The sequence below is a fragment of the Cryptotermes secundus genome, unplaced genomic scaffold, assembly GCF_002891405.2.
Source record: "Cryptotermes secundus unplaced genomic scaffold, Csec_1.0 scaffold832, whole genome shotgun sequence".
Classification (NCBI taxonomy): Eukaryota; Metazoa; Arthropoda; class Insecta; order Blattodea; family Kalotermitidae; genus Cryptotermes; species Cryptotermes secundus.
The window spans coordinates 117,461-136,321 of NW_019734324.1; the positions used below are offsets into that span (position 1 = coordinate 117,461).

The window sequence follows — 18,861 nt, forward strand, 5'->3', positions numbered from 1 at the left end:
TACATTAGGAGAAATTATAAGCAACTCTGAATTTGTCATGTATCTCCAATAAGGAATTATTTTGTTCCTTATTTTATACAGTGCAGGATTATTTGTCATTTTGAGAGCAGGAACCACAAGAAATAGCCCTATTTTCAGACATTACAGTCTAACAATTGTTTTGACAGTGAGAGAATTCATAATAAAAATACAAACAAATGTACAAGCTTTAAACTGTATTCATGTTATCAATAAATTTAATTTGGCAATGAAATTAGGTATGATTCAGTAATGTTAATGTTGCTGATATAAATCCATAGCTTTGATATTTAGTACCTTATTTAAAAAAATTAGCATCGTAAAAGGAGAAAGTTACTGAAACTGCCAACCATTCATGAGGAGTAACTCTGTATATTGCATTTTTAAAATCTGTCAAATGATGTTCAACCTTCCGCTGATTTGAACTAGCAAAACTGTGTTATACACAGAATTTAGGTGTCAGTGGCAACACAAAAGAAGAAAGAATTATTGAAATTGTGTTATACATTTTGAAAGTTAGGAGCATACGCTTATTTTCTTTTTTAACTTTTAAGGTTACCACATAAGCTGCATGCTCGCTTGTAGAACTAATTAGTTACATTTCAGGAGTTATAAGTAATCAGAAGGATTTTTTATGTTAAGTATCTGACATATTGCAATATGGTATTTTGTTGTCACTGTGACATCATTCCCCTCTATCTGAAATGATAGTAATTCTGCATAACAAAGTAACCCACTTCCTCTCTTCTTGCAGCTGTGATTGCTCCTGTATGTTCACCTGCTTGTGGAATAAATGCCCATTGTCAATATGGTGTGATCAATCAGTGTGTGTGTAATGTTGGAACAAGCGGTAACCCATATGAAGGATGTGGACCTCATGAGAAGATATCATGCTCAACTATAGCATGTGGTGTTGGAGCAGAATGTAGAGAAAGTATCAACAATGTTGAATGTGTCTGTCCACAAGGTTTTGCAGGAAATCCATATGTACAGTGCCAAGGTTAGAGAATATCAACACTTTATTTTCAAAATACATTGTTATGAAAATTGAGTTACTGGTACCAGCTCCCTGTATTTAAAATTAACATGTTACAGTATTAATTATGCAGTATATCCTTTCCTTAAAAGAAATTAATTTATTGATGATAACACTGGAATAGTGTTATATGAAGTTTCTATTGTCATGAACACTGCAGTTAGTGTTTATTATTTTCAAATTGTATGTGTTGTCCTTCAAACTCTTCCACATTTGTTGGATTTGAGGTTCACAGAGCAGTGACTATGATGTGTGTGATCTGGGTTATCATATTGTAATGTGTTTAGTTACTGAAGACGCCGTTTGGATTGTTAATTGGTTTATTTAACAACCTACCAGCCTCAGCTACAATTAATTACAACACTGTTGCGGGTTTCACACTTTATAACCCTATTCGCAATAATCTCTTCACTCTGTCCTCAGTAGTATACATGTATTAATTATGATACGGGAGCTATACAAGTGTCACTGTATCACACACTCCCAATTATTACTCACTTATCACAGACTATCACTGATTATCACACACATGTCCGGTTCTTCTTTCCGCGATGGCTGCTATATTCCAACTCCACTCTAACGGCTCACTGCTGGCTAGATTCCAGCTCAACTCGTAGGCTGCTGCCTTGAGAACTGTGTTCGGTGGCTGTGTAGTTCCCTTATAAACCCTCAGCCAGACAATGGGAAAACAGTTATGTAATAGGCACCACTGTTGTCTGACACCATGTNACTATCACTGATTATCACACACGTGTCCGGTTCTTCTTTCCGCGATGGCTGCTATATTCCAACTCCGCTCTAACGGCTCACTGCTGGCTAGATTCCAGCTCAACTCGTAGGCTGCTGCCTTGAGAACTGTCTTCGGTGGCTGTGTAGTTCCCTTATAAACCCTCAGCCAGACAATGGGAAAACAGTTATGTAATAGGCACCGCTGTTGTCTGACACCATGTTTGCCTGTTACGTAATGGGTACCGCTGTTATTACCATCGTCTCTCGCAACCACTGTTTACCTGCTTTGCTTATCAACCGCTGTTTACTCGCTTTGCTTAGCAACCGGTGTTTACTCGCTTTGCATAGCGACCAGCGTGCTGGGACTCGGCTCACTTCGGCTCCGCTCAGCACATCACGGCTGGCGGGGAGGGAGGGGCGCCATCCATAGCGCAACACGTCACAATATCATGTAGTTCAGTAGAAGTTGACAGACATCTCAGAGAAACAGTGGTGGACTTCTACTTAACTGCACATCACAGCCCAGAAGAGTTTACTCTTCTTCCAGATTTCCTTATGAGATTACAGTAGATGCAGTCAACCAGACCAGATTGTTAAATTATTTTCTTGCATAAATCATAGGACTCACATGAACTTGTCAGTCTGCTGTGCAATGTAGCTGGTTTCTTGATATAATTGACCATTTATGAAAAGGTAAAAAAAAATATTTTTGTCTCATCACCACATAATTTCAGATGTGGATGAGTGTAGTGGCACTGCATGTGGAATCAATGCCGTGTGCATCAATACACCTGGAAGCTATGATTGTCGCTGCAAGGAAGGATTTGTTGGAAATCCATTTTCAGTATGCCAAATTGTTGAAGAGGGTAGCTGTGATGATCCAGCAACTTGCAAGTGTAGTAAGGATGTGCCATGTCCTGCAGGGTATGTCCATTCTTTCAATTTTGTGTTAATAACTGGGATCCATGTTCTTTATGCCAGAAGAAGAATTGTTTGGTCTAAAAAAGAATGCACATCTCACTCTTTGAAAATTAAATATAATTTTTTTCTTAAATTGCTAAATATCATTTGTGTGTTGTTGGTATTTTGCTAAAGAAAAGTAAGTTCTGATTTTAATCTTTACAACAGCAGTTATACTACATGATTATTCATCAGTTATGTAGTTTTGGTATTACAGAAAGTTGTTTCTTTATAGGTACTCTTGTGAAAGGGGTCACTGCAAAGACCTGTGTGACAATGTGAAGTGTGGTCCTCGGGCAGTCTGTGATGCTGGAAAGTGTATGTGCCCTCCTGGCTTCATTGGAGATCCAAGTGATCAGAAGTCAGGTTGCAAATTAAGGGGCCAGTGTCAAAATGACTTTGATTGTACTGCAACAGAAATTTGTTTCCAGCTCGGGAAAGGAGTCAGGAAATGTGTAGATGCTTGTAGCAAGATTCAGTGTGGGCCAAATGCTCTCTGTGTGGCTGACAACCATCGTTCCTCATGCATTTGTGCTGATGGATACACAGGCAATCCAGGTGACCTATTCATAGGTTGCCAACCAGACAGAGGAGCCCCTAAAGCTGAATGTGACACAGACAGTGACTGTGCAAAAGGCCTGACATGTGCCATTACTCCTGATGGTCTGCATGCATGCTTGAATCCTTGTTCTAATGTTGCTTGCTCACAAAATGAGGTCTGTCATCTTGATCAATTTGGACACCCAGCTTGTAACTGTCTGGATGGATTTGTGTGGAACCCTGTAAGCTCAGCTTGTGAGAAACCTTCTCTCCCTGATTGTACTGCCAATACAGACTGTCCACAAACATCTGCATGTCGACCTGATGCTTTGGGTGTTCTCAAATGTGTGTCTATCTGTTCTGAGTTCACCTGTCCAGCGAATGCCATCTGTGTGGCGGTGGGACATCAGGGTCAGTGCCAGTGTTTACCTAGCTATACAGGAAATCCTAACGATCGCAACGGATGCAAACCTGCTTTGAAGAACCAATGTACCACAGATGCACAATGTCCTGAATCTGATATTTGCAGATCTGATGGAGAAACCGGAATTTTAGTTTGTAAGCCTGCCTGTGACTCTTTGAGATGCGGCCCACATGCTGTTTGTCTTGCCAATAACCATGTTGCACAGTGCCAGTGTCCCCCAGGACCCTATGCTGGTGACCCAAATGACCCAGCATCAGGCTGTAAAACTGTGCCGTGCGTCTATAATATTGACTGTCCACCTTCACAGCTCTGCAACAGGTTAACTCATACGTGCTATGATGTTTGTGAGGAAGAGTCATGTGGGCACAATGCTGTGTGCATTGCGGAAGATCATCGTGCTGTCTGTCAGTGCCCTCCAGGTTTTCGAGCCAATCCATTGCCGGAGGTGGAATGCACTCCTACTGAAGTATGTAGTCCAAATCCATGTCATCCATCTGCTATTTGTGAAGGATCACCTTCAGGTCACACATGTCGCTGTCCCCTTGGACATGTTGGAGATCCTTTCACATCTGGTTGTCGCCCAGAAGGTGACTGTCCAAGTGGAGATTCTGACTGCCCACCTCAATCAATTTGTGTGGCTGGTAGATGCATCAATCCATGTGATGGTGCTTGTGGACCGAATGCAATCTGCAATGTTGTAAATAGAAAACCAGTTTGTACGTGTCCACCGAAGTTTGAAACTGGACCATCAGGACCAGCCGGGGGTTGCTTAAGGACAGCAGTCGCTTGTCAAAATGATGCAGACTGCCAAGGGACTATCTGTCACAATGGACAGTGCAAAGGTAAATTACAGAAGTTTCGAAACAATATATGAAAAAAATGTGACACTTAAAATTCTTCAGTTAGTCAGTTCTACCCATGGTTTAGTTAAAGGAAACAGATGAATCTGTATGAAAGATAAATAACTTTGAAGGATTAGTGCGTGTCAATAGCCAGTTGGAAATTTCTCTTTTCTGAAAACAGTTCTTATATTGCAGTTGCATGTCGTAATGCTGAGGACTGTACATATGGAGAACGATGTGTGCAAAACATGTGCACACTGCCTTGTGCAGGTCACTCTCAATGTCCATCTGTTCAAGCATGTGTCTCTGGTATTTGTCTCCTTGGTTGCCGGTCCAGTAAGGACTGTCCCAGTGAACAAGCTTGTGTCAATAGCAAGTGTCAAGGTAAGAGTCTGTTCCCTACAAACAGAACGTTTTTCATAATTACTGTTGAATTTATTTTCCCAACAATACCAAGTATGTCGTTGTGGACTATTTTTTCTCAGATATTTTTGATTTAATTCATGTTATCTTAAATAATAATCATAATTTTAATTTGAATGTTTTGAACATGCTTAATAGATCCTTGCAAGAAAGAAGGTGTTTGTGGTCCAAATGCAGTGTGCCACTGTGTGAACCATGTTACCCAATGTGAGTGTCCTGCTGGTTTTGTGGGTAATCCAGTCCCTCAGCAAGGATGTGTGAGAGTTCCCACAAGCTGCAGCTCCAGTGCGGAGTGTCCTTCAGGACATTCATGCCTAAACAACCTGTGTACAGTGCCTTGTGCAGATAACTCGCACTGTGCTGTGGGAGAACGGTGTGCTAACTCTGTATGTGTGAAGGTGTGTTATGGAGACAGCAACTGTGTCCCCGGCGAAGTGTGCATTGAAGGAACCTGTCAGCCTGGCTGTGCCACTGATTCAGATTGCAAAACAAATGAAATATGTATACACAACAAGTGCAGGTAATTTGAATGACAGCTCTAAATTAATTTCATAATGATACTGCATGTTGATGTAAGTGGAGCATTTCACTATTTCTGTTTTGAATTCATAACTTAATCTCAAATTAAAAATTCTCTCATGTCAAACTTTAGTAATAGAACAGATCAGGAATTGTTTTTTGCTAATAGATCTATTTTTTTTTGCATATGATCTCTCTCTTCTTAATTATTCCATTTCATAATACAATTTTAGAAAATGTGGATGTATACATCCACTTCCCCATACGCCTTCATGACATAGTGCTTAATTTGTTGAGCACAGGGACGACTTTACTTTTAAATGCAATTTTAGTTACATTTTAAAGTGTAATTTAAGATTTTGTAATATATAGGACAACCTAAGAACCACAGAAAAGTATCTGTTTGTTGCTTACCTAAAAAAACAAACCAGTCCAGTTGAAGTACGTTACTTGTGTGTCTCTCTCTGGCTCAATCTATCTCCATTTATTGTCATTATACTGTAACATCTCCATGTTTTCTGTGTATTCACTTCCTAAATTGTTCTTTAACCACATGTGAAAGTCTTTTAATTTTATAGGCATTAGTTACTTATTGTTATTTGTTACATAATGTTTTATATTATATGGTTGTAACTATCCATATATATAACTATTGATTCACTGTATTCTGAATATTAGTTTATACGAATATTATCATGGCAAAATTAAGTGACTTAAAATAAGACTGAGATTTGCCTCCTGGAGTGTGACATTGTGTAGTCTGGTACACAGTTACCGATATTCTTGGAGAAACATGGTGCCTCCATTTTCATATTAGAAGAAGAGTACATGGTTTCACATCCCAAAGGATTGTAGTCTTAATATTCATCACTGTGAAACTTCAAATACCATTTTATTATGCTTCTTTCAGTGGGTTTTATTTTATTCTAGATGTGGCAGTGGTTTCACATCTGATCCATCTGGTTGTCTTGACATCAACGAATGCAAAGATTCACCTTGTCATCCAAGTGCTGAGTGTATCAATGATCCAGGATCATACAGATGTGCATGTCCCTTGGGAACTGTAGGAGACCCATTCCTGGACCCAGGTTGTGTAACTCCCAATGAATGTAACCGTGATGCTGACTGCAGTGACACTTTGGCATGTGAACATGGGAAATGCACAGATCCCTGTGTAGCAGGAGCAGATGTCCAGTGTGGACCTAATGCTGTTTGTAATGTTTTCGACCATGTGGGTGTCTGTTCATGCCCAGCTGGACATCTTGGAGATCCAAACAGTATTACTGTGGGATGCTTCAAAGTGGAATGTCTTTCAAATGATGACTGCTCGCTGGACAGATCCTGTGATGGCCAGAGCAACAGATGCATGAGTATGTATAAAAGTATAGTATGCTTCCATTACCAACACACTCAACTTATGATTATGGAGCTATAGTAATTTCAGATGGTAGAAGCTGTGGTGCCATACAGCATAATGTGTCCTTTCATTTGCCTCAGATACGTGTGTTAAAGTGTGGGAGATGCCCCACATGAATGATTATAATTCTGAGGATGTTAGACATAAGCTGTTTAACTTAACACATTTGTAAAACATTGATCAATACATTTTAATTGGTTTGGATAATGAAAAACCAAAATGGCTTGTACAAATTTATGATGAAATTTTTTCGTAGGCTGAGGGATCACTGTGATATACAGTTTGGAAATGTTTTCATTATGGTAAAATTAATCATGAAAATTATTTTTGGAGTACACTGTTTTCCATGTTAGGAAATGGTAAATCTCATACAGTAACTCCATTTCAACATCGCTATAGAAAAAGTGGAGCCATAATATTAGTAGTCATGACAGCTGGAACAAAATTATGAAAAAATGCATGCCTAAAATCAGTTAAATATCTAAGCTATTAAAATGAGAGCGTTGTTTTAGATGCTTAAGTTGGTAACATTTTACTTTAGCGTCTTGTTGCATTAATGTATTCTTCACAAACTATACCTCCATCGACAGTGCAACTTATTATTTTCTCCTTCTCCTCCTCACTTTCACGACTTGTTTTGGCCATATATGGCCATCATGAGGTGTTCTTTTGCCAAAAACTGTTTCACTGTGTGGTATATCCCACTTCTTCTGTCATATATGAATGTGATATGGCTAATTTAAAATAAGGAAATTAATAAAATATCGAAAAGTCTAGTTAAAATTTTGTTAAAATTGCTTGGGGGCTGTTGTCTCTTTATCCAAACACCATTGTATAGATTTTCTTTGTTTGGATTGCTTGCCTTGTGGTGTGGGTGTTTATCTGTATATATGATCGTGGTGTTGTTTCATGTATGTAGACCTACATACACAGAACAACACCACCACCATATGGTCAGGGTGAGGAGCCTACAGGCAAGGGGCATACATGGTAACTACAATATTTTGAGAGATACATACACACAAAAACCCATGCTGCAGTGCAGGTAATCCAGAGAAAGAAAATCTACACAGTGGTGTTTGGTTAAAGACAAGACAGCCCCGAAGCAATTTATTGAAAAATGGTAAAGTCCATTATTTTGAATTAGCCATGTCACATTCATATATGATAGAGGAAGTGGGATATACCACAGAGTGAAACAGTTTTTGGCAAAAGAACATCTGAAGATGGTCATATATGGCTGAAACTTGTTGTGAAAGTGAACAAGAGAATAAATAAGTTGCATTGCGGATGGAGATATAGTTGGTGAAGAACTTAAGTTAGGATTTGTAATCTATAATATATTATCAGTGTAATGTAATACTTTCTAAGATGGTAATGATAAGCTGTCTAGAAAATATTTAAGAAAGACATTAAGTAAAAGGTGCAAGAAAACACAATAGTCTTCTCTCAAATGTTCGCATTAATATTGCTTATGTTTCTAGATTTTACATAAGTTCTCTCCCCTCCATTACTTCAGATAGTCAGTACTTGACTGTATACCCATTTTCATGAACATAACAGTTTTCTAAAATTAGAATCTTGAAATTTAATGTTCAAGCATGTAAGTACAAAATATGTACTGTTCTGTAAAACCATCTCATTCTGATTCATAGCAGAAAGTTTAAGGTTAGTCTAATAACATCTTTGAGGAAACTTGTTTTAAGGTAGAAGGCAGAGTGAAGATTAAACATTTTTCTTGCTTGCTTTGAGCTCATGTTTTATCGAGTTGTGTATTTAAGTGCCAACCACATTTTGTGAGCAGAATTAACACGTGGCCAATACTACATCCCAGAAGAAATATTTCATATTTAATGTAATCTGTTATTTAAAATTGAGTAATAAAATATAATCAACTTTGCTTTCAGATCCATGTGATCAAGTGAATTGTGGTCGTGGAACCTGCAAGGCTCAAAACCATGAAGGACTGTGCTCTTGTTTCCAAGGCTATACAATTGACAGTGGAAAATGTGTGGACATTAATGAATGTCTAGAAAATCCATGTCACAGCACAGCAATGTATGTAAATGGAGATGATGATCTTTTCATATTATTCATGTATAAATATATCTTGCTTTTCTCCTTCATACATTTTCCAAGTAACTTCTCACTGTGAAACATGCAGTATCTTTTGCTTCCCTCATTGCATTCACTACACTTGAAATCTGACATATACAAGGTGTGGCAATAAAGAACCTGGATTACTTTTATGACTCANAGTTGACAAGACTAGAAGCTACATTCTGAGGCATAGAACTTCCAAAGGCTTCATCTATGGTCTTAGCATTGTTTAAAGTAAAAAGTGACATCAGTTACCAGCATGTATACAAATATAAAAATTAACCATTAGTTCTTCATTGTCTCAGTTGATTCTTAGAAGACTTTTAATTTCATTGTGTGTCATGTGTATGTGTATGTGTGAATATAGATGAGGTTTGGATTGGTGAATGGATTTACTGATCATTTTAATGCACAACTCATATTAACACTTAATTTAGGGACCATCACTGATCTCTACACTTTGCAGATCACATGCACACACACTATGCCTTTTCCAGCCTGCAATGTAGTATTAGTTGTCTGGTGATGGCTTCTAACAATGGCTAGCCCTCTGCTTACATACATACATACATAATTCATAAATTCACTGATCCTTTGTCCGAATTGGACCGGATATTGAACTAGTCAAAATAAGACTTGATTGCAAAAGTACAATTGTGTCAACAGCAAACAACCACACACAACCAAAAGCACCAAATAACCATAATTTACATTGTCATTCATAAACAAAATTACAAGGAATATTGTTATTAAATGTTATACATACTTTGCAGAATTGAATATTGAATAAAAAGCATTTGTTGTGGGGAAACTTTTCAGTGTGCATTTAAAAATCTTCACACTATCACACAGACAATTATAAACCATAATGGATGAATATAACACACCTCTCTGGATTGAAGATAATCTCACTGATGACACATGTAGCTTTCCAAACTGTCTAGTGTTTATATGATGACTATTTTTGTTAGTTTGAAAAAAATTGTGATTTCTAACAACAAACATCAATATATAATAGATATATAGGCTAGGAACCATCAAAATACCCAACCTCTTAAAACCTTCTCTACACGAGTTTCCAGGACTCAATCTCAGCATAACCCTAATCACTCTTTTTTGGGCAACAACACTTTTCATAACTGGAGAAGAACCCCAGAATATAATACTGTATTCAAGCTGAGACTGATAATAAGAAAAAGAGACCATTCGAAGAGCTTGTTCACTGACAAGGGATTGCAACTTCCTGAGCATAAAACACGCTGTATTGCTTCCAGGCTTAAGTCCTCTCTGAATGGCAGCTTCTTTCCAACTGAACTATTGCTTCAGTTGTACTCCTTATAACCCCTTTACACGAACAGAGTATAAAACATCTTTTCCAACAGTACTTGTACTGTTGCATGCATATCTGTTGCCATGGTATTGTGTTTACCAAGCTGTTGTCTAGAAATGAATGTTATTTCAGAGCTGTTGGCTAGCATCAGCTGTTGCTCTTGCAACCGCTCTTACGCCCTTTGATTTCCGTTGTTGGGTGTGGTTTCGGTAGGCAGTGAAATTCCTTCTCAGGTCTTTATACGGGTCTTGGATTATGAGTAGAACAAGGGTACTAATATCACGCCGACACACCTTACAATTACTCACTGTTTATTATCATAGGCTGAAACACTTCTGTCCGTAGGAATTACACACATTACATTTACACACTGTTAAACGTTTTACCATATGCAGAAACACGTCTATCGGTAAGAATGACCGAATCAGAAGTCTTTCGAAGCCCGGACTACATCCTCGAGTTTGGGGACATTAATTCTCCCCACCCTCGCAGATATATTCCATCATCGCTTCTCATTCGATCATTCAAACGGAAGGCGGGTGTGTTACTTCAAATCCTCCAATAACCTTTTACAATTACATCTTCGAAGCCGCTGGTCCAGCGATATTCCCAACGGTTCCTGAGACCTCGCTGGAATGCAGCTGCGAAGTGTAATATTTTATACGATGAGCGGCATCCTTTGTTGATAATATATATTTATTTTGGCTGCATGTAACAACTGACACTGTGGCACCACTATTCCGTGCCGCAGGGATATGAGTGTCAGTTGTTTACACCAAGTCTAGCTCTTAATATTCCAATTTAATCTTTAGTTTAAATTGGACGACTTCACTCTGGTCCCACAGTTCTTGCTTTGAGCAAATATGCAACACTATATATACTTAACACCTCATTAAGGCTTTTGTTAAAAGTAATAGTATCAATTTATCTGAATGTTTGAAATACAGTTTTGTTTTTAAGTTGTAGACAAGGTCTTTCATATTAAATTTCATCAAAATCTGTTAATATGAATGAAGATTGATAGGATAGGCATAGCAGTTAAGGAAAATATCAAGAAGAAAACAAATATATATGTAGGATTTGAGGTTCTTACAGCAGTGGTTATGAAGATTTCTGTCTTCTGGAATATAATGTATAGTCCATTGGCTTATTCTTCAACCCTGAAGATGGAGGTGGTGTGTTCCTCTGATGTATTGGTTAACTTTTAGTTGACTACAGAGCATTATATCCTAGAAGATAGAACTCTTCTTAAACAAATAATATGAGGTGTATCGGAAAGTTCCCAGACTAGGTCAAAAAAGAAATGCTTGTTTAACTTACTCAATTTTGGCTGACGTCTCCTTCAAAAGAGTCTCCTTGGGAACGTATACAGTGATCACATCTTCTTTTTCATGCTTCAAAAGTACTGTGGAAGTCATTTTCCTTAATGTTTTTGAATACTGCTTGTGATTCCCTTTGGATGTCAAACACTTTCAAAAAGTCCCTTCAGTTTTATTTTCATGGTGAACAATAACCATGTTATTTTTAGTTACAAACTGTGTGGTTTTTTGGTATGTGTGGGCTGGTGTGTTGTCATGGTGAAGAAGCCAGTTGTGGTTACACCAAAATTCTAGTCTTTTTCATTGCACATTTTCGCTCAAGTGTCTCAAAATAACACAGTAAAAGTGAGAGTTGACCACAATGTTAGGAGGAACAAATTCACGGTGACGCATTGAAGAAAACAATGAGCATTATCTTTGTTGAACTCTGGACCTGCTACGCCTTTTTTGCTCTTGGGGATTGTGGGCTATTCCATTGCAATGACTGTTGCTTTGTTTCTGGTTCATAACCATAAATCCTACTTTCATCACCTGTTATGATCCTAGAGATAAAAGTTGGGCCCTTGTTAGCTTTATCTTGTAGTTAAAGATACACATTTATGTGCCACTGGTTTTGATCATTTGTCAAAGTTAGGGAACAGATTTCGTGGCAATGCGGTGCATGTTCAAATTATCTGTTATGATCACCTGGCAAAGTCCATAACTGATCCCAGTGGTGTCTGCGAACTCCAGGATTGTTTGGCGACAGTCTTTGTGGATGAAGTCTCGAATTTTTTCAACATTCTTCCATCATTTTGCTGATGCTTGGTCACACAGAATATTTGTCATCTTCACCTGACACTTGACTGGCCATGAAACGTGAATTTCATTCAAATACAACTGTCTTACTTAAAGAATGTTCTTCAAAAGCCTCACAAAGAATTGCAAGTGTTTCAGTAGCAGATTTACTGAGCTCTACTCAAAACTTGATACAGATGCTTTGCTTGATTTTGTCATGCATTGGAGATAAATGAATCACAAAGTCGAAAAAGCACTCTTGTAAAAGCAATGTGTGTTCACAGCGCAGTGTCACATGGCAGACTGATACATTAGGCTTGCAGAAGTGTGACTTTGGCCTCCCTTCTCATCTTCTTTCACTGAGTCAGTTACAACAGTAACATTACAGGCACTTTCTGATAGCATTAACTTTATCAGAAAAAATTAATAATTAAATAAAATATCATAAAGCTCTCTGTGATATGCTGTTCATGTGGAAAGTGCACTAATGATTATGAGCTTTGATTTTGAGGCTGGAAAGTAGTACCTATGAAGTTCTTATTAATTTTTCTATTAATAAAACAATTCAGTCTACCTTTCCATGTTTTCATATTATTTCTACTATACACTTTAAAAAACATATAAATATTTTTTCACATTATTTATAGTTATATGCAAAATACAAGGTATTCTAATGATAATAATTTACTTGTTACAGTTGCAAAAATTCACCTGGTAGCTTCTCATGTCAGTGTCCAGACGGTCTTGTAGGTGACCCTGTGAAAGCTGGTTGCAGGAAACCTGGAGACTGCTTTACTCACTCAGATTGTCCATCAACTGCTTCATGTGTAGACAACCGATGCAGAAATCCTTGTGAAAATCCTGATGCTTGTGGCCGTAATGCTGAGTGCCTACCTACAGCACATACAGCCCTGTGTCGCTGTCCTGCTCAGACTAGAGGCGATGCTAAAGTAAGAACCTGCTGCATCTTCCTGGGAACAGCTTCATGAATTTTGTTCATGTCTGTCAATGCAACTTAAAAGCATATAAACTTCACATATCTTTTTAAACCTTACCTGTGGATAGTTCATAATATTTTATTGAGATATATATAATGGTTGATGTTTTATCTGAGATGTGTGCAAACTAAGCAAGAAAGCCATAGACAAACACTTACGAGAAGAATGGCACAGAAAGAAGGCATATGTATGGCACCAAATATTTCATGTTTCACTCTGACAGTGAATATTTTCAACAGAGATAGGTGAATACATGTATTTTATCCTCTCATTTTGCTCTGTTCTCTTAATTTCAGTTATCTTTTACAAGTTTTAAAAAGCCTGTCTCATGCCTGTGTTAGGAATGGTATGCTTCAGGTGGCTTTTTAACAACAGTTTCAATATTGAAACTACAGTAAAACTTGGTTATAGCAACATCGGTTTCTGCGACACCTTGTCTATTGCATCAAATATTCAATGGTACGAACTAATTCCTCATAAAGCAACTGTTTTTATACCTTGCTTAGTACGACATGCACAAATGCATCAACCTCGTATGTAACGTCATTTTCATTCCTGAATTTCTCTGATATGGACATTGAACGTAATTTAGAAAGTGTGTATTGGGCAAGTAACAGGAAACAGATGAAGATAACTGATTACTGTACTCGTATCTAGGTACACTAAGGCACAACAATTGATGTAATCTACTGTAATTTGGTGAGTAGGCCTACCTTTAATATACAGTATTAGTGCGGTGTGTATTGTCAGTGAAAAGCACTGTAATATGTCTTTGATATTACACATTTGGGCAATTCCACGTTAATGTTACGTTAGTCTGTACTTAACTACGTATTTCACTAAAAAAATGCAACATTTTAACTCGGTTTTTGGTAGATTTTTACGTGACTAACATAAGGCTACTGTGGAAGTGCCCATTTCGGTTACAACGACATTCGTTTATAACGACACTATTTTTAGGTCCCTTTGATGACGTTATAACCAAGTTCTACTGTATATAGTGTAAATGATAGGATGATGAATGAATGCAGAGCAGTTGGGGGAATGAGAATTGCTATGGCACACTAAAGTATTCAGAGAGAATCTGTCCCATTGCCACTTTGTACACCACATTTTTCACATTACTTGAACTGAGATCGATGCTAGGCTGCCATGTTGGGATACTGGGAGTTAAATGCCTGAGCCCTGCTATTCATGGTATTCTAGGGGTAATGAACTTGGTTTCCCATGCCAAAATTCTCATGTTGGAGAGTAGGAAGATTCAGCAAATTTTTCTACATGTCCTTTGATCCTTGACTTCTGAAAAATACATTTTGTGAACGTGGGGAATATCAGCACCTGTTATGATTTGAATCCCACTCTTTCACATGAATGGACGGCATCCCACGCTACCTTAATCACAAAAACAGTTTCTCTTATCTTGTCGGTGAAAAAGAGTTGATCAAGATCATAACTTGAGTGAGAAATATATGAAAGAATCTGTCCAAAGTCATGACTTTCTTGTCATAAATTTTGGAGTCTATTTGCAAGTCTCAAACTTGAGCACCCATAAACTGTATACTTAAAAAGTACGCATTTAAGAGCATACATTTACATTCTTGTCACTTTTTCACAGGTTGAGTGTGTGCAGCTGGAGTGTGCAGACAGCAATGACTGTACACCAAGTAAAGCATGCATTGATTCTCGTTGTGTGGATCCGTGTTCTTTACCAAATGTGTGTGGACAGAATGCTCATTGTCTGCCTCTCAACCATGTTGGAGTTTGTTCCTGTTACTCTGGTTATACAGGAAACCCCCAACTTGGCTGTGTTACTGTGCAGTATTGTAGTACAAACAGCCAATGTCCAGCTGGTACCAGATGTAACAGTGGGATTTGCACATGTAAGCACAAGAACTATATGAAACTATTTTCAGATCTTGGGGTTAAAGGAGGATATTTTAATAGAAATGAAAGATTTGATTATATTGCATGCAGAGACAATAAAAACATAAGCTGCTTGCTATGCTATCAACATTTTTCTGCCACTTCCTTCTAGGCGTACTCTGTTCTCATGACAGATTTCTGTATTACTGTTTGCTGATATTTCAGTCATGCAGCAGACATTGTCATGATCTTCATTGATTAAATTTAAAAAGATAAACTTTAGTAAAGAAAAATAAATGATATATTTAGAGATAAATGTGTGACCCAGATAATGTTGGTAATGATCCTTAAATGAACAAGCAAGTTAAGTTCTGATGTAAGGAAGTACTTGTATATATCCCTTTAGGCTAGAATCATGAGCTTTCTCACATATGTTAGCAATGCCATGCTGGATATTAATATTAAGCCATCCTTAAGTGCTTATTATACAAGACTGTTTGGGCCAATAACAAATTATTCATCAACATCACTTGTAAAATAATATTATAATTTTTCTGAAATAACTGTCATTCCTCTTCCAATCTTTGAATGCATGAAACCAGGAACGTATATGAGAAATGAACTCAAGAAAATCTATGTTTTTGGTGTGTTACATACAGTATAAAAAAAAACCCACACACACACACACACACACACACGCACACATGCACACACAAAATTAAAATAAAAAAAAAATAAAAGCGGCCTCCGTAGTCTAGCGGTAATGTTCCCACCTCATGACTCAAGTTACGCGGGTTCAAACCCGGCGGAGGTCGTGAAATTTTTAAGGGCTGAAAAATTCGGGGAACAAGTCCTCCGGGAGGGACTTTAAGTCATGGGTCCCGTGTTATAGATTTACGGCACGTAAAAGATCCTCATGTCTCTAGGAGACCTCTGAGCAAAATTAGGCCAAAAGTTTCCCACCCAAGTAGTTTCCAATTCCTCCGGTAGATGGGGAAGTATCAGGTACCACTGCCAGCAGGGGGCCAACCTCGCTGGCAGAAAGGGGGGAGTTATCAGGTACCACTGCCAGTAGAGGGTGATACCTCACTGGCAGAAAGGGGAGAGAGCGGGCACCAGTATTGGTAGGGTATGGCGACAGTAGAAATTAAAGGGGGACGTACAATAGACTATTAGTCACGGTGCATGGGGAAACCCACCCCCTCTATACTGAATAACTGAATACAGTAAATTGCAAAAATGTGCCCATTACTTTGACCATGTCTGTCTGTCTATCTACATACATGAAAGTAATCAGTGAATTTGTGTTCATGAAATTTGATGTTGGGAAGGTTTACTAAATTTTCTCAGCACATGTATAGTTTGGTTAAAGTCAGACAAAAGTAAAGGACACTTTACTGGAAGACCTACCCTCATTTCTATGCTCATCTACAACATAATTTGAAAAATATTTATAGCATCAAAAAATGTTTGGAACATAATGTGTATAGAAAAATAAATATAGATTTTATTCCCTAACACTTTTTCCATAAGTTTTACGATTTTTTATATAATTATAGATGATCTTTATACATTGTCATCTCAATGCTGGAGAAATGTACAGGCAGTCAAGTAGCTAACACACCAGAATTGTTACACTATACATACATGTCCTAACTCATGTAAATTTGCAGTGAATCAGTTGGCACAGAGGGAGACTCGGAATACTTTTGGGTTGAGTGACTCATTCTTAAGTTATTCATCAGTGTTACTTGACTGCATTATCAAATGAGATTAGAAGATGACCATGAAAGATGAATGGGTATGGATTTGGAAGAATTTAGTTGTGGCCTTTTTCAAATTACTGTATCAAAATTCAACTAGAGGGACTTCGGCAATCCACTAATGTTCTTAACCAGAATCAGGTGTAATCGCTCTTCCCTCCTTTTTCCTCCTTTGTGAGGTGGTCATACTTTATGGGCATTACACTAACTGAATGGCACTGAAATGCTTTGACTAAGCCATATGTTTAGCACCACTCATAACTGTTTAGCTTCATTCAGCTTTAAATAGCCATTTATTTGGAACTTCACACATGACTGTCTTTTTCTTTGTGATGTAATATGCAAACACGTTACGGATCGTTTCTTTGTGACAATTCTGCTTATTTCTGAAGTAATAAAGTTGCTGTAGCTGCTGCTGCTGCTTCTCCTTTCCCACTTACAGGACAATGTAGAGGACTAATTACTACACCACCAACCTAGTCACTTCTAAAGGGCTGTTGGGCTAGGAGAATAGTGGTTTATAATGGCACCAGTAAGGTATTATTTGTTTACATAAGGTAGGACCTAGGGTGGGAGTGGATTATGATTGCCAGTAGTCAGTTTGGTAAAGTGAGAATCCATTTTAAGGCTTAATGGGCCTTGCTTTGATGGGGTGGTAGGACTTATCTACATATAGGTTACACACCATGTATACAAAGCTCAAAATGATATACTACACTCACAGTTTCCTTTACAACAAACACAGTAGGTAAACTGAACACGGGGAAACATTACCTTTAATATTAAAACTCATGAAGTACTTTTTATACTTCGGTTTACAATTAGTCTTATTAATATTTGTAATTTTAACTTAGTAATCTGCATCTATATAAAACATCTATATATTAGATTCTAAAGGGTTCTGACGATGGTGGATGACACACAGAATTACTGGGGTTTTGCACTTTTTCCATCATCCAGAATTTTAGGTAATAGAGGACTCGATGTTTCGGAAACTGGATCTGTTTCTGTCTTCAGGTGATTGAGATTAGCTCTTTCTAAAGGGCACAACTTAGTAGGTGTCTTCCTTTCTCACCTGAAGATGGAAACAGATCCAGTTTCTGAAACATCACGTTCTCTATTACCTAAAATTCCAGACAATGGAAAAGTCCAAAACCCCAGTAATTCTATCTATATATATTGTTGGAGTGATGCAGTTTTCATGTTCGTTCAGTTTGAATATTAGATGAAGACTCCTTGGTGGAATGATTCTCTTGAAATAACTGTTTTCTTTAAACTGTCTTTCAAAAGCTAACACCTCGCTTAGATTTATTTAATTGGTTCTCTTTAAAATATGGGGATCACAAGGATAACTTCTTGCCAATGTAATTTAATTATTGCTTGTTTTGAAAGTTCGTGAAAAATAAACTTCACTCGTCACATTGACTGCCCTTNTTATTAGACAGCCACAATAAATCTGCACTAGGCTTTAACCATTCTTGTTGCTTACTCATAATTGGCTTGAATTGAGCTTATTATCAATCTTGCAGCTCAGTGCTACCATTTATTCTCAAATTACCAGCGGCTTACAGTCTCCTTCTGACCACTAAATTCTAAGAATTAATATAGTGAGCTGCATCCTATATTATAAGAATACAAGAATTGGATTATCTCCCTCTTTCTTTATACAGTACATGTCTGGACATGTTAATTCAATTAACATTCATAATATATAGCACCTGTAATTAATGATCAGTTACACTGGAGTAATTCTTGAATGCATGTCTGGAATATTTACTCGTACACTGTTGTATCCAGTGACTG

The 18,861-nt window shown here is 37.6% G+C and overlaps 1 protein-coding gene across 1 annotated transcript in view; it reads left to right on the top strand.

Annotated features, from left to right (window-relative positions):
- Positions 1 to 18,861, top strand: part of LOC111868671 — a gene marked incomplete at its 5' end in the record, with an annotated part of 256,954 nt that overhangs the window by 75,825 nt on the left and 162,268 nt on the right. Inside the window, 9 exon segments of the mRNA XM_033753134.1 lie at positions 773 to 1,018; positions 2,518 to 2,707; positions 2,979 to 4,549; positions 4,745 to 4,933; positions 5,111 to 5,492; positions 6,422 to 6,861; positions 8,816 to 8,966; positions 13,132 to 13,384; positions 15,048 to 15,312. Coding sequence (XP_033609025.1) covers positions 773 to 1,018; positions 2,518 to 2,707; positions 2,979 to 4,549; positions 4,745 to 4,933; positions 5,111 to 5,492; positions 6,422 to 6,861; positions 8,816 to 8,966; positions 13,132 to 13,384; positions 15,048 to 15,312 — 3,687 coding nt within the window.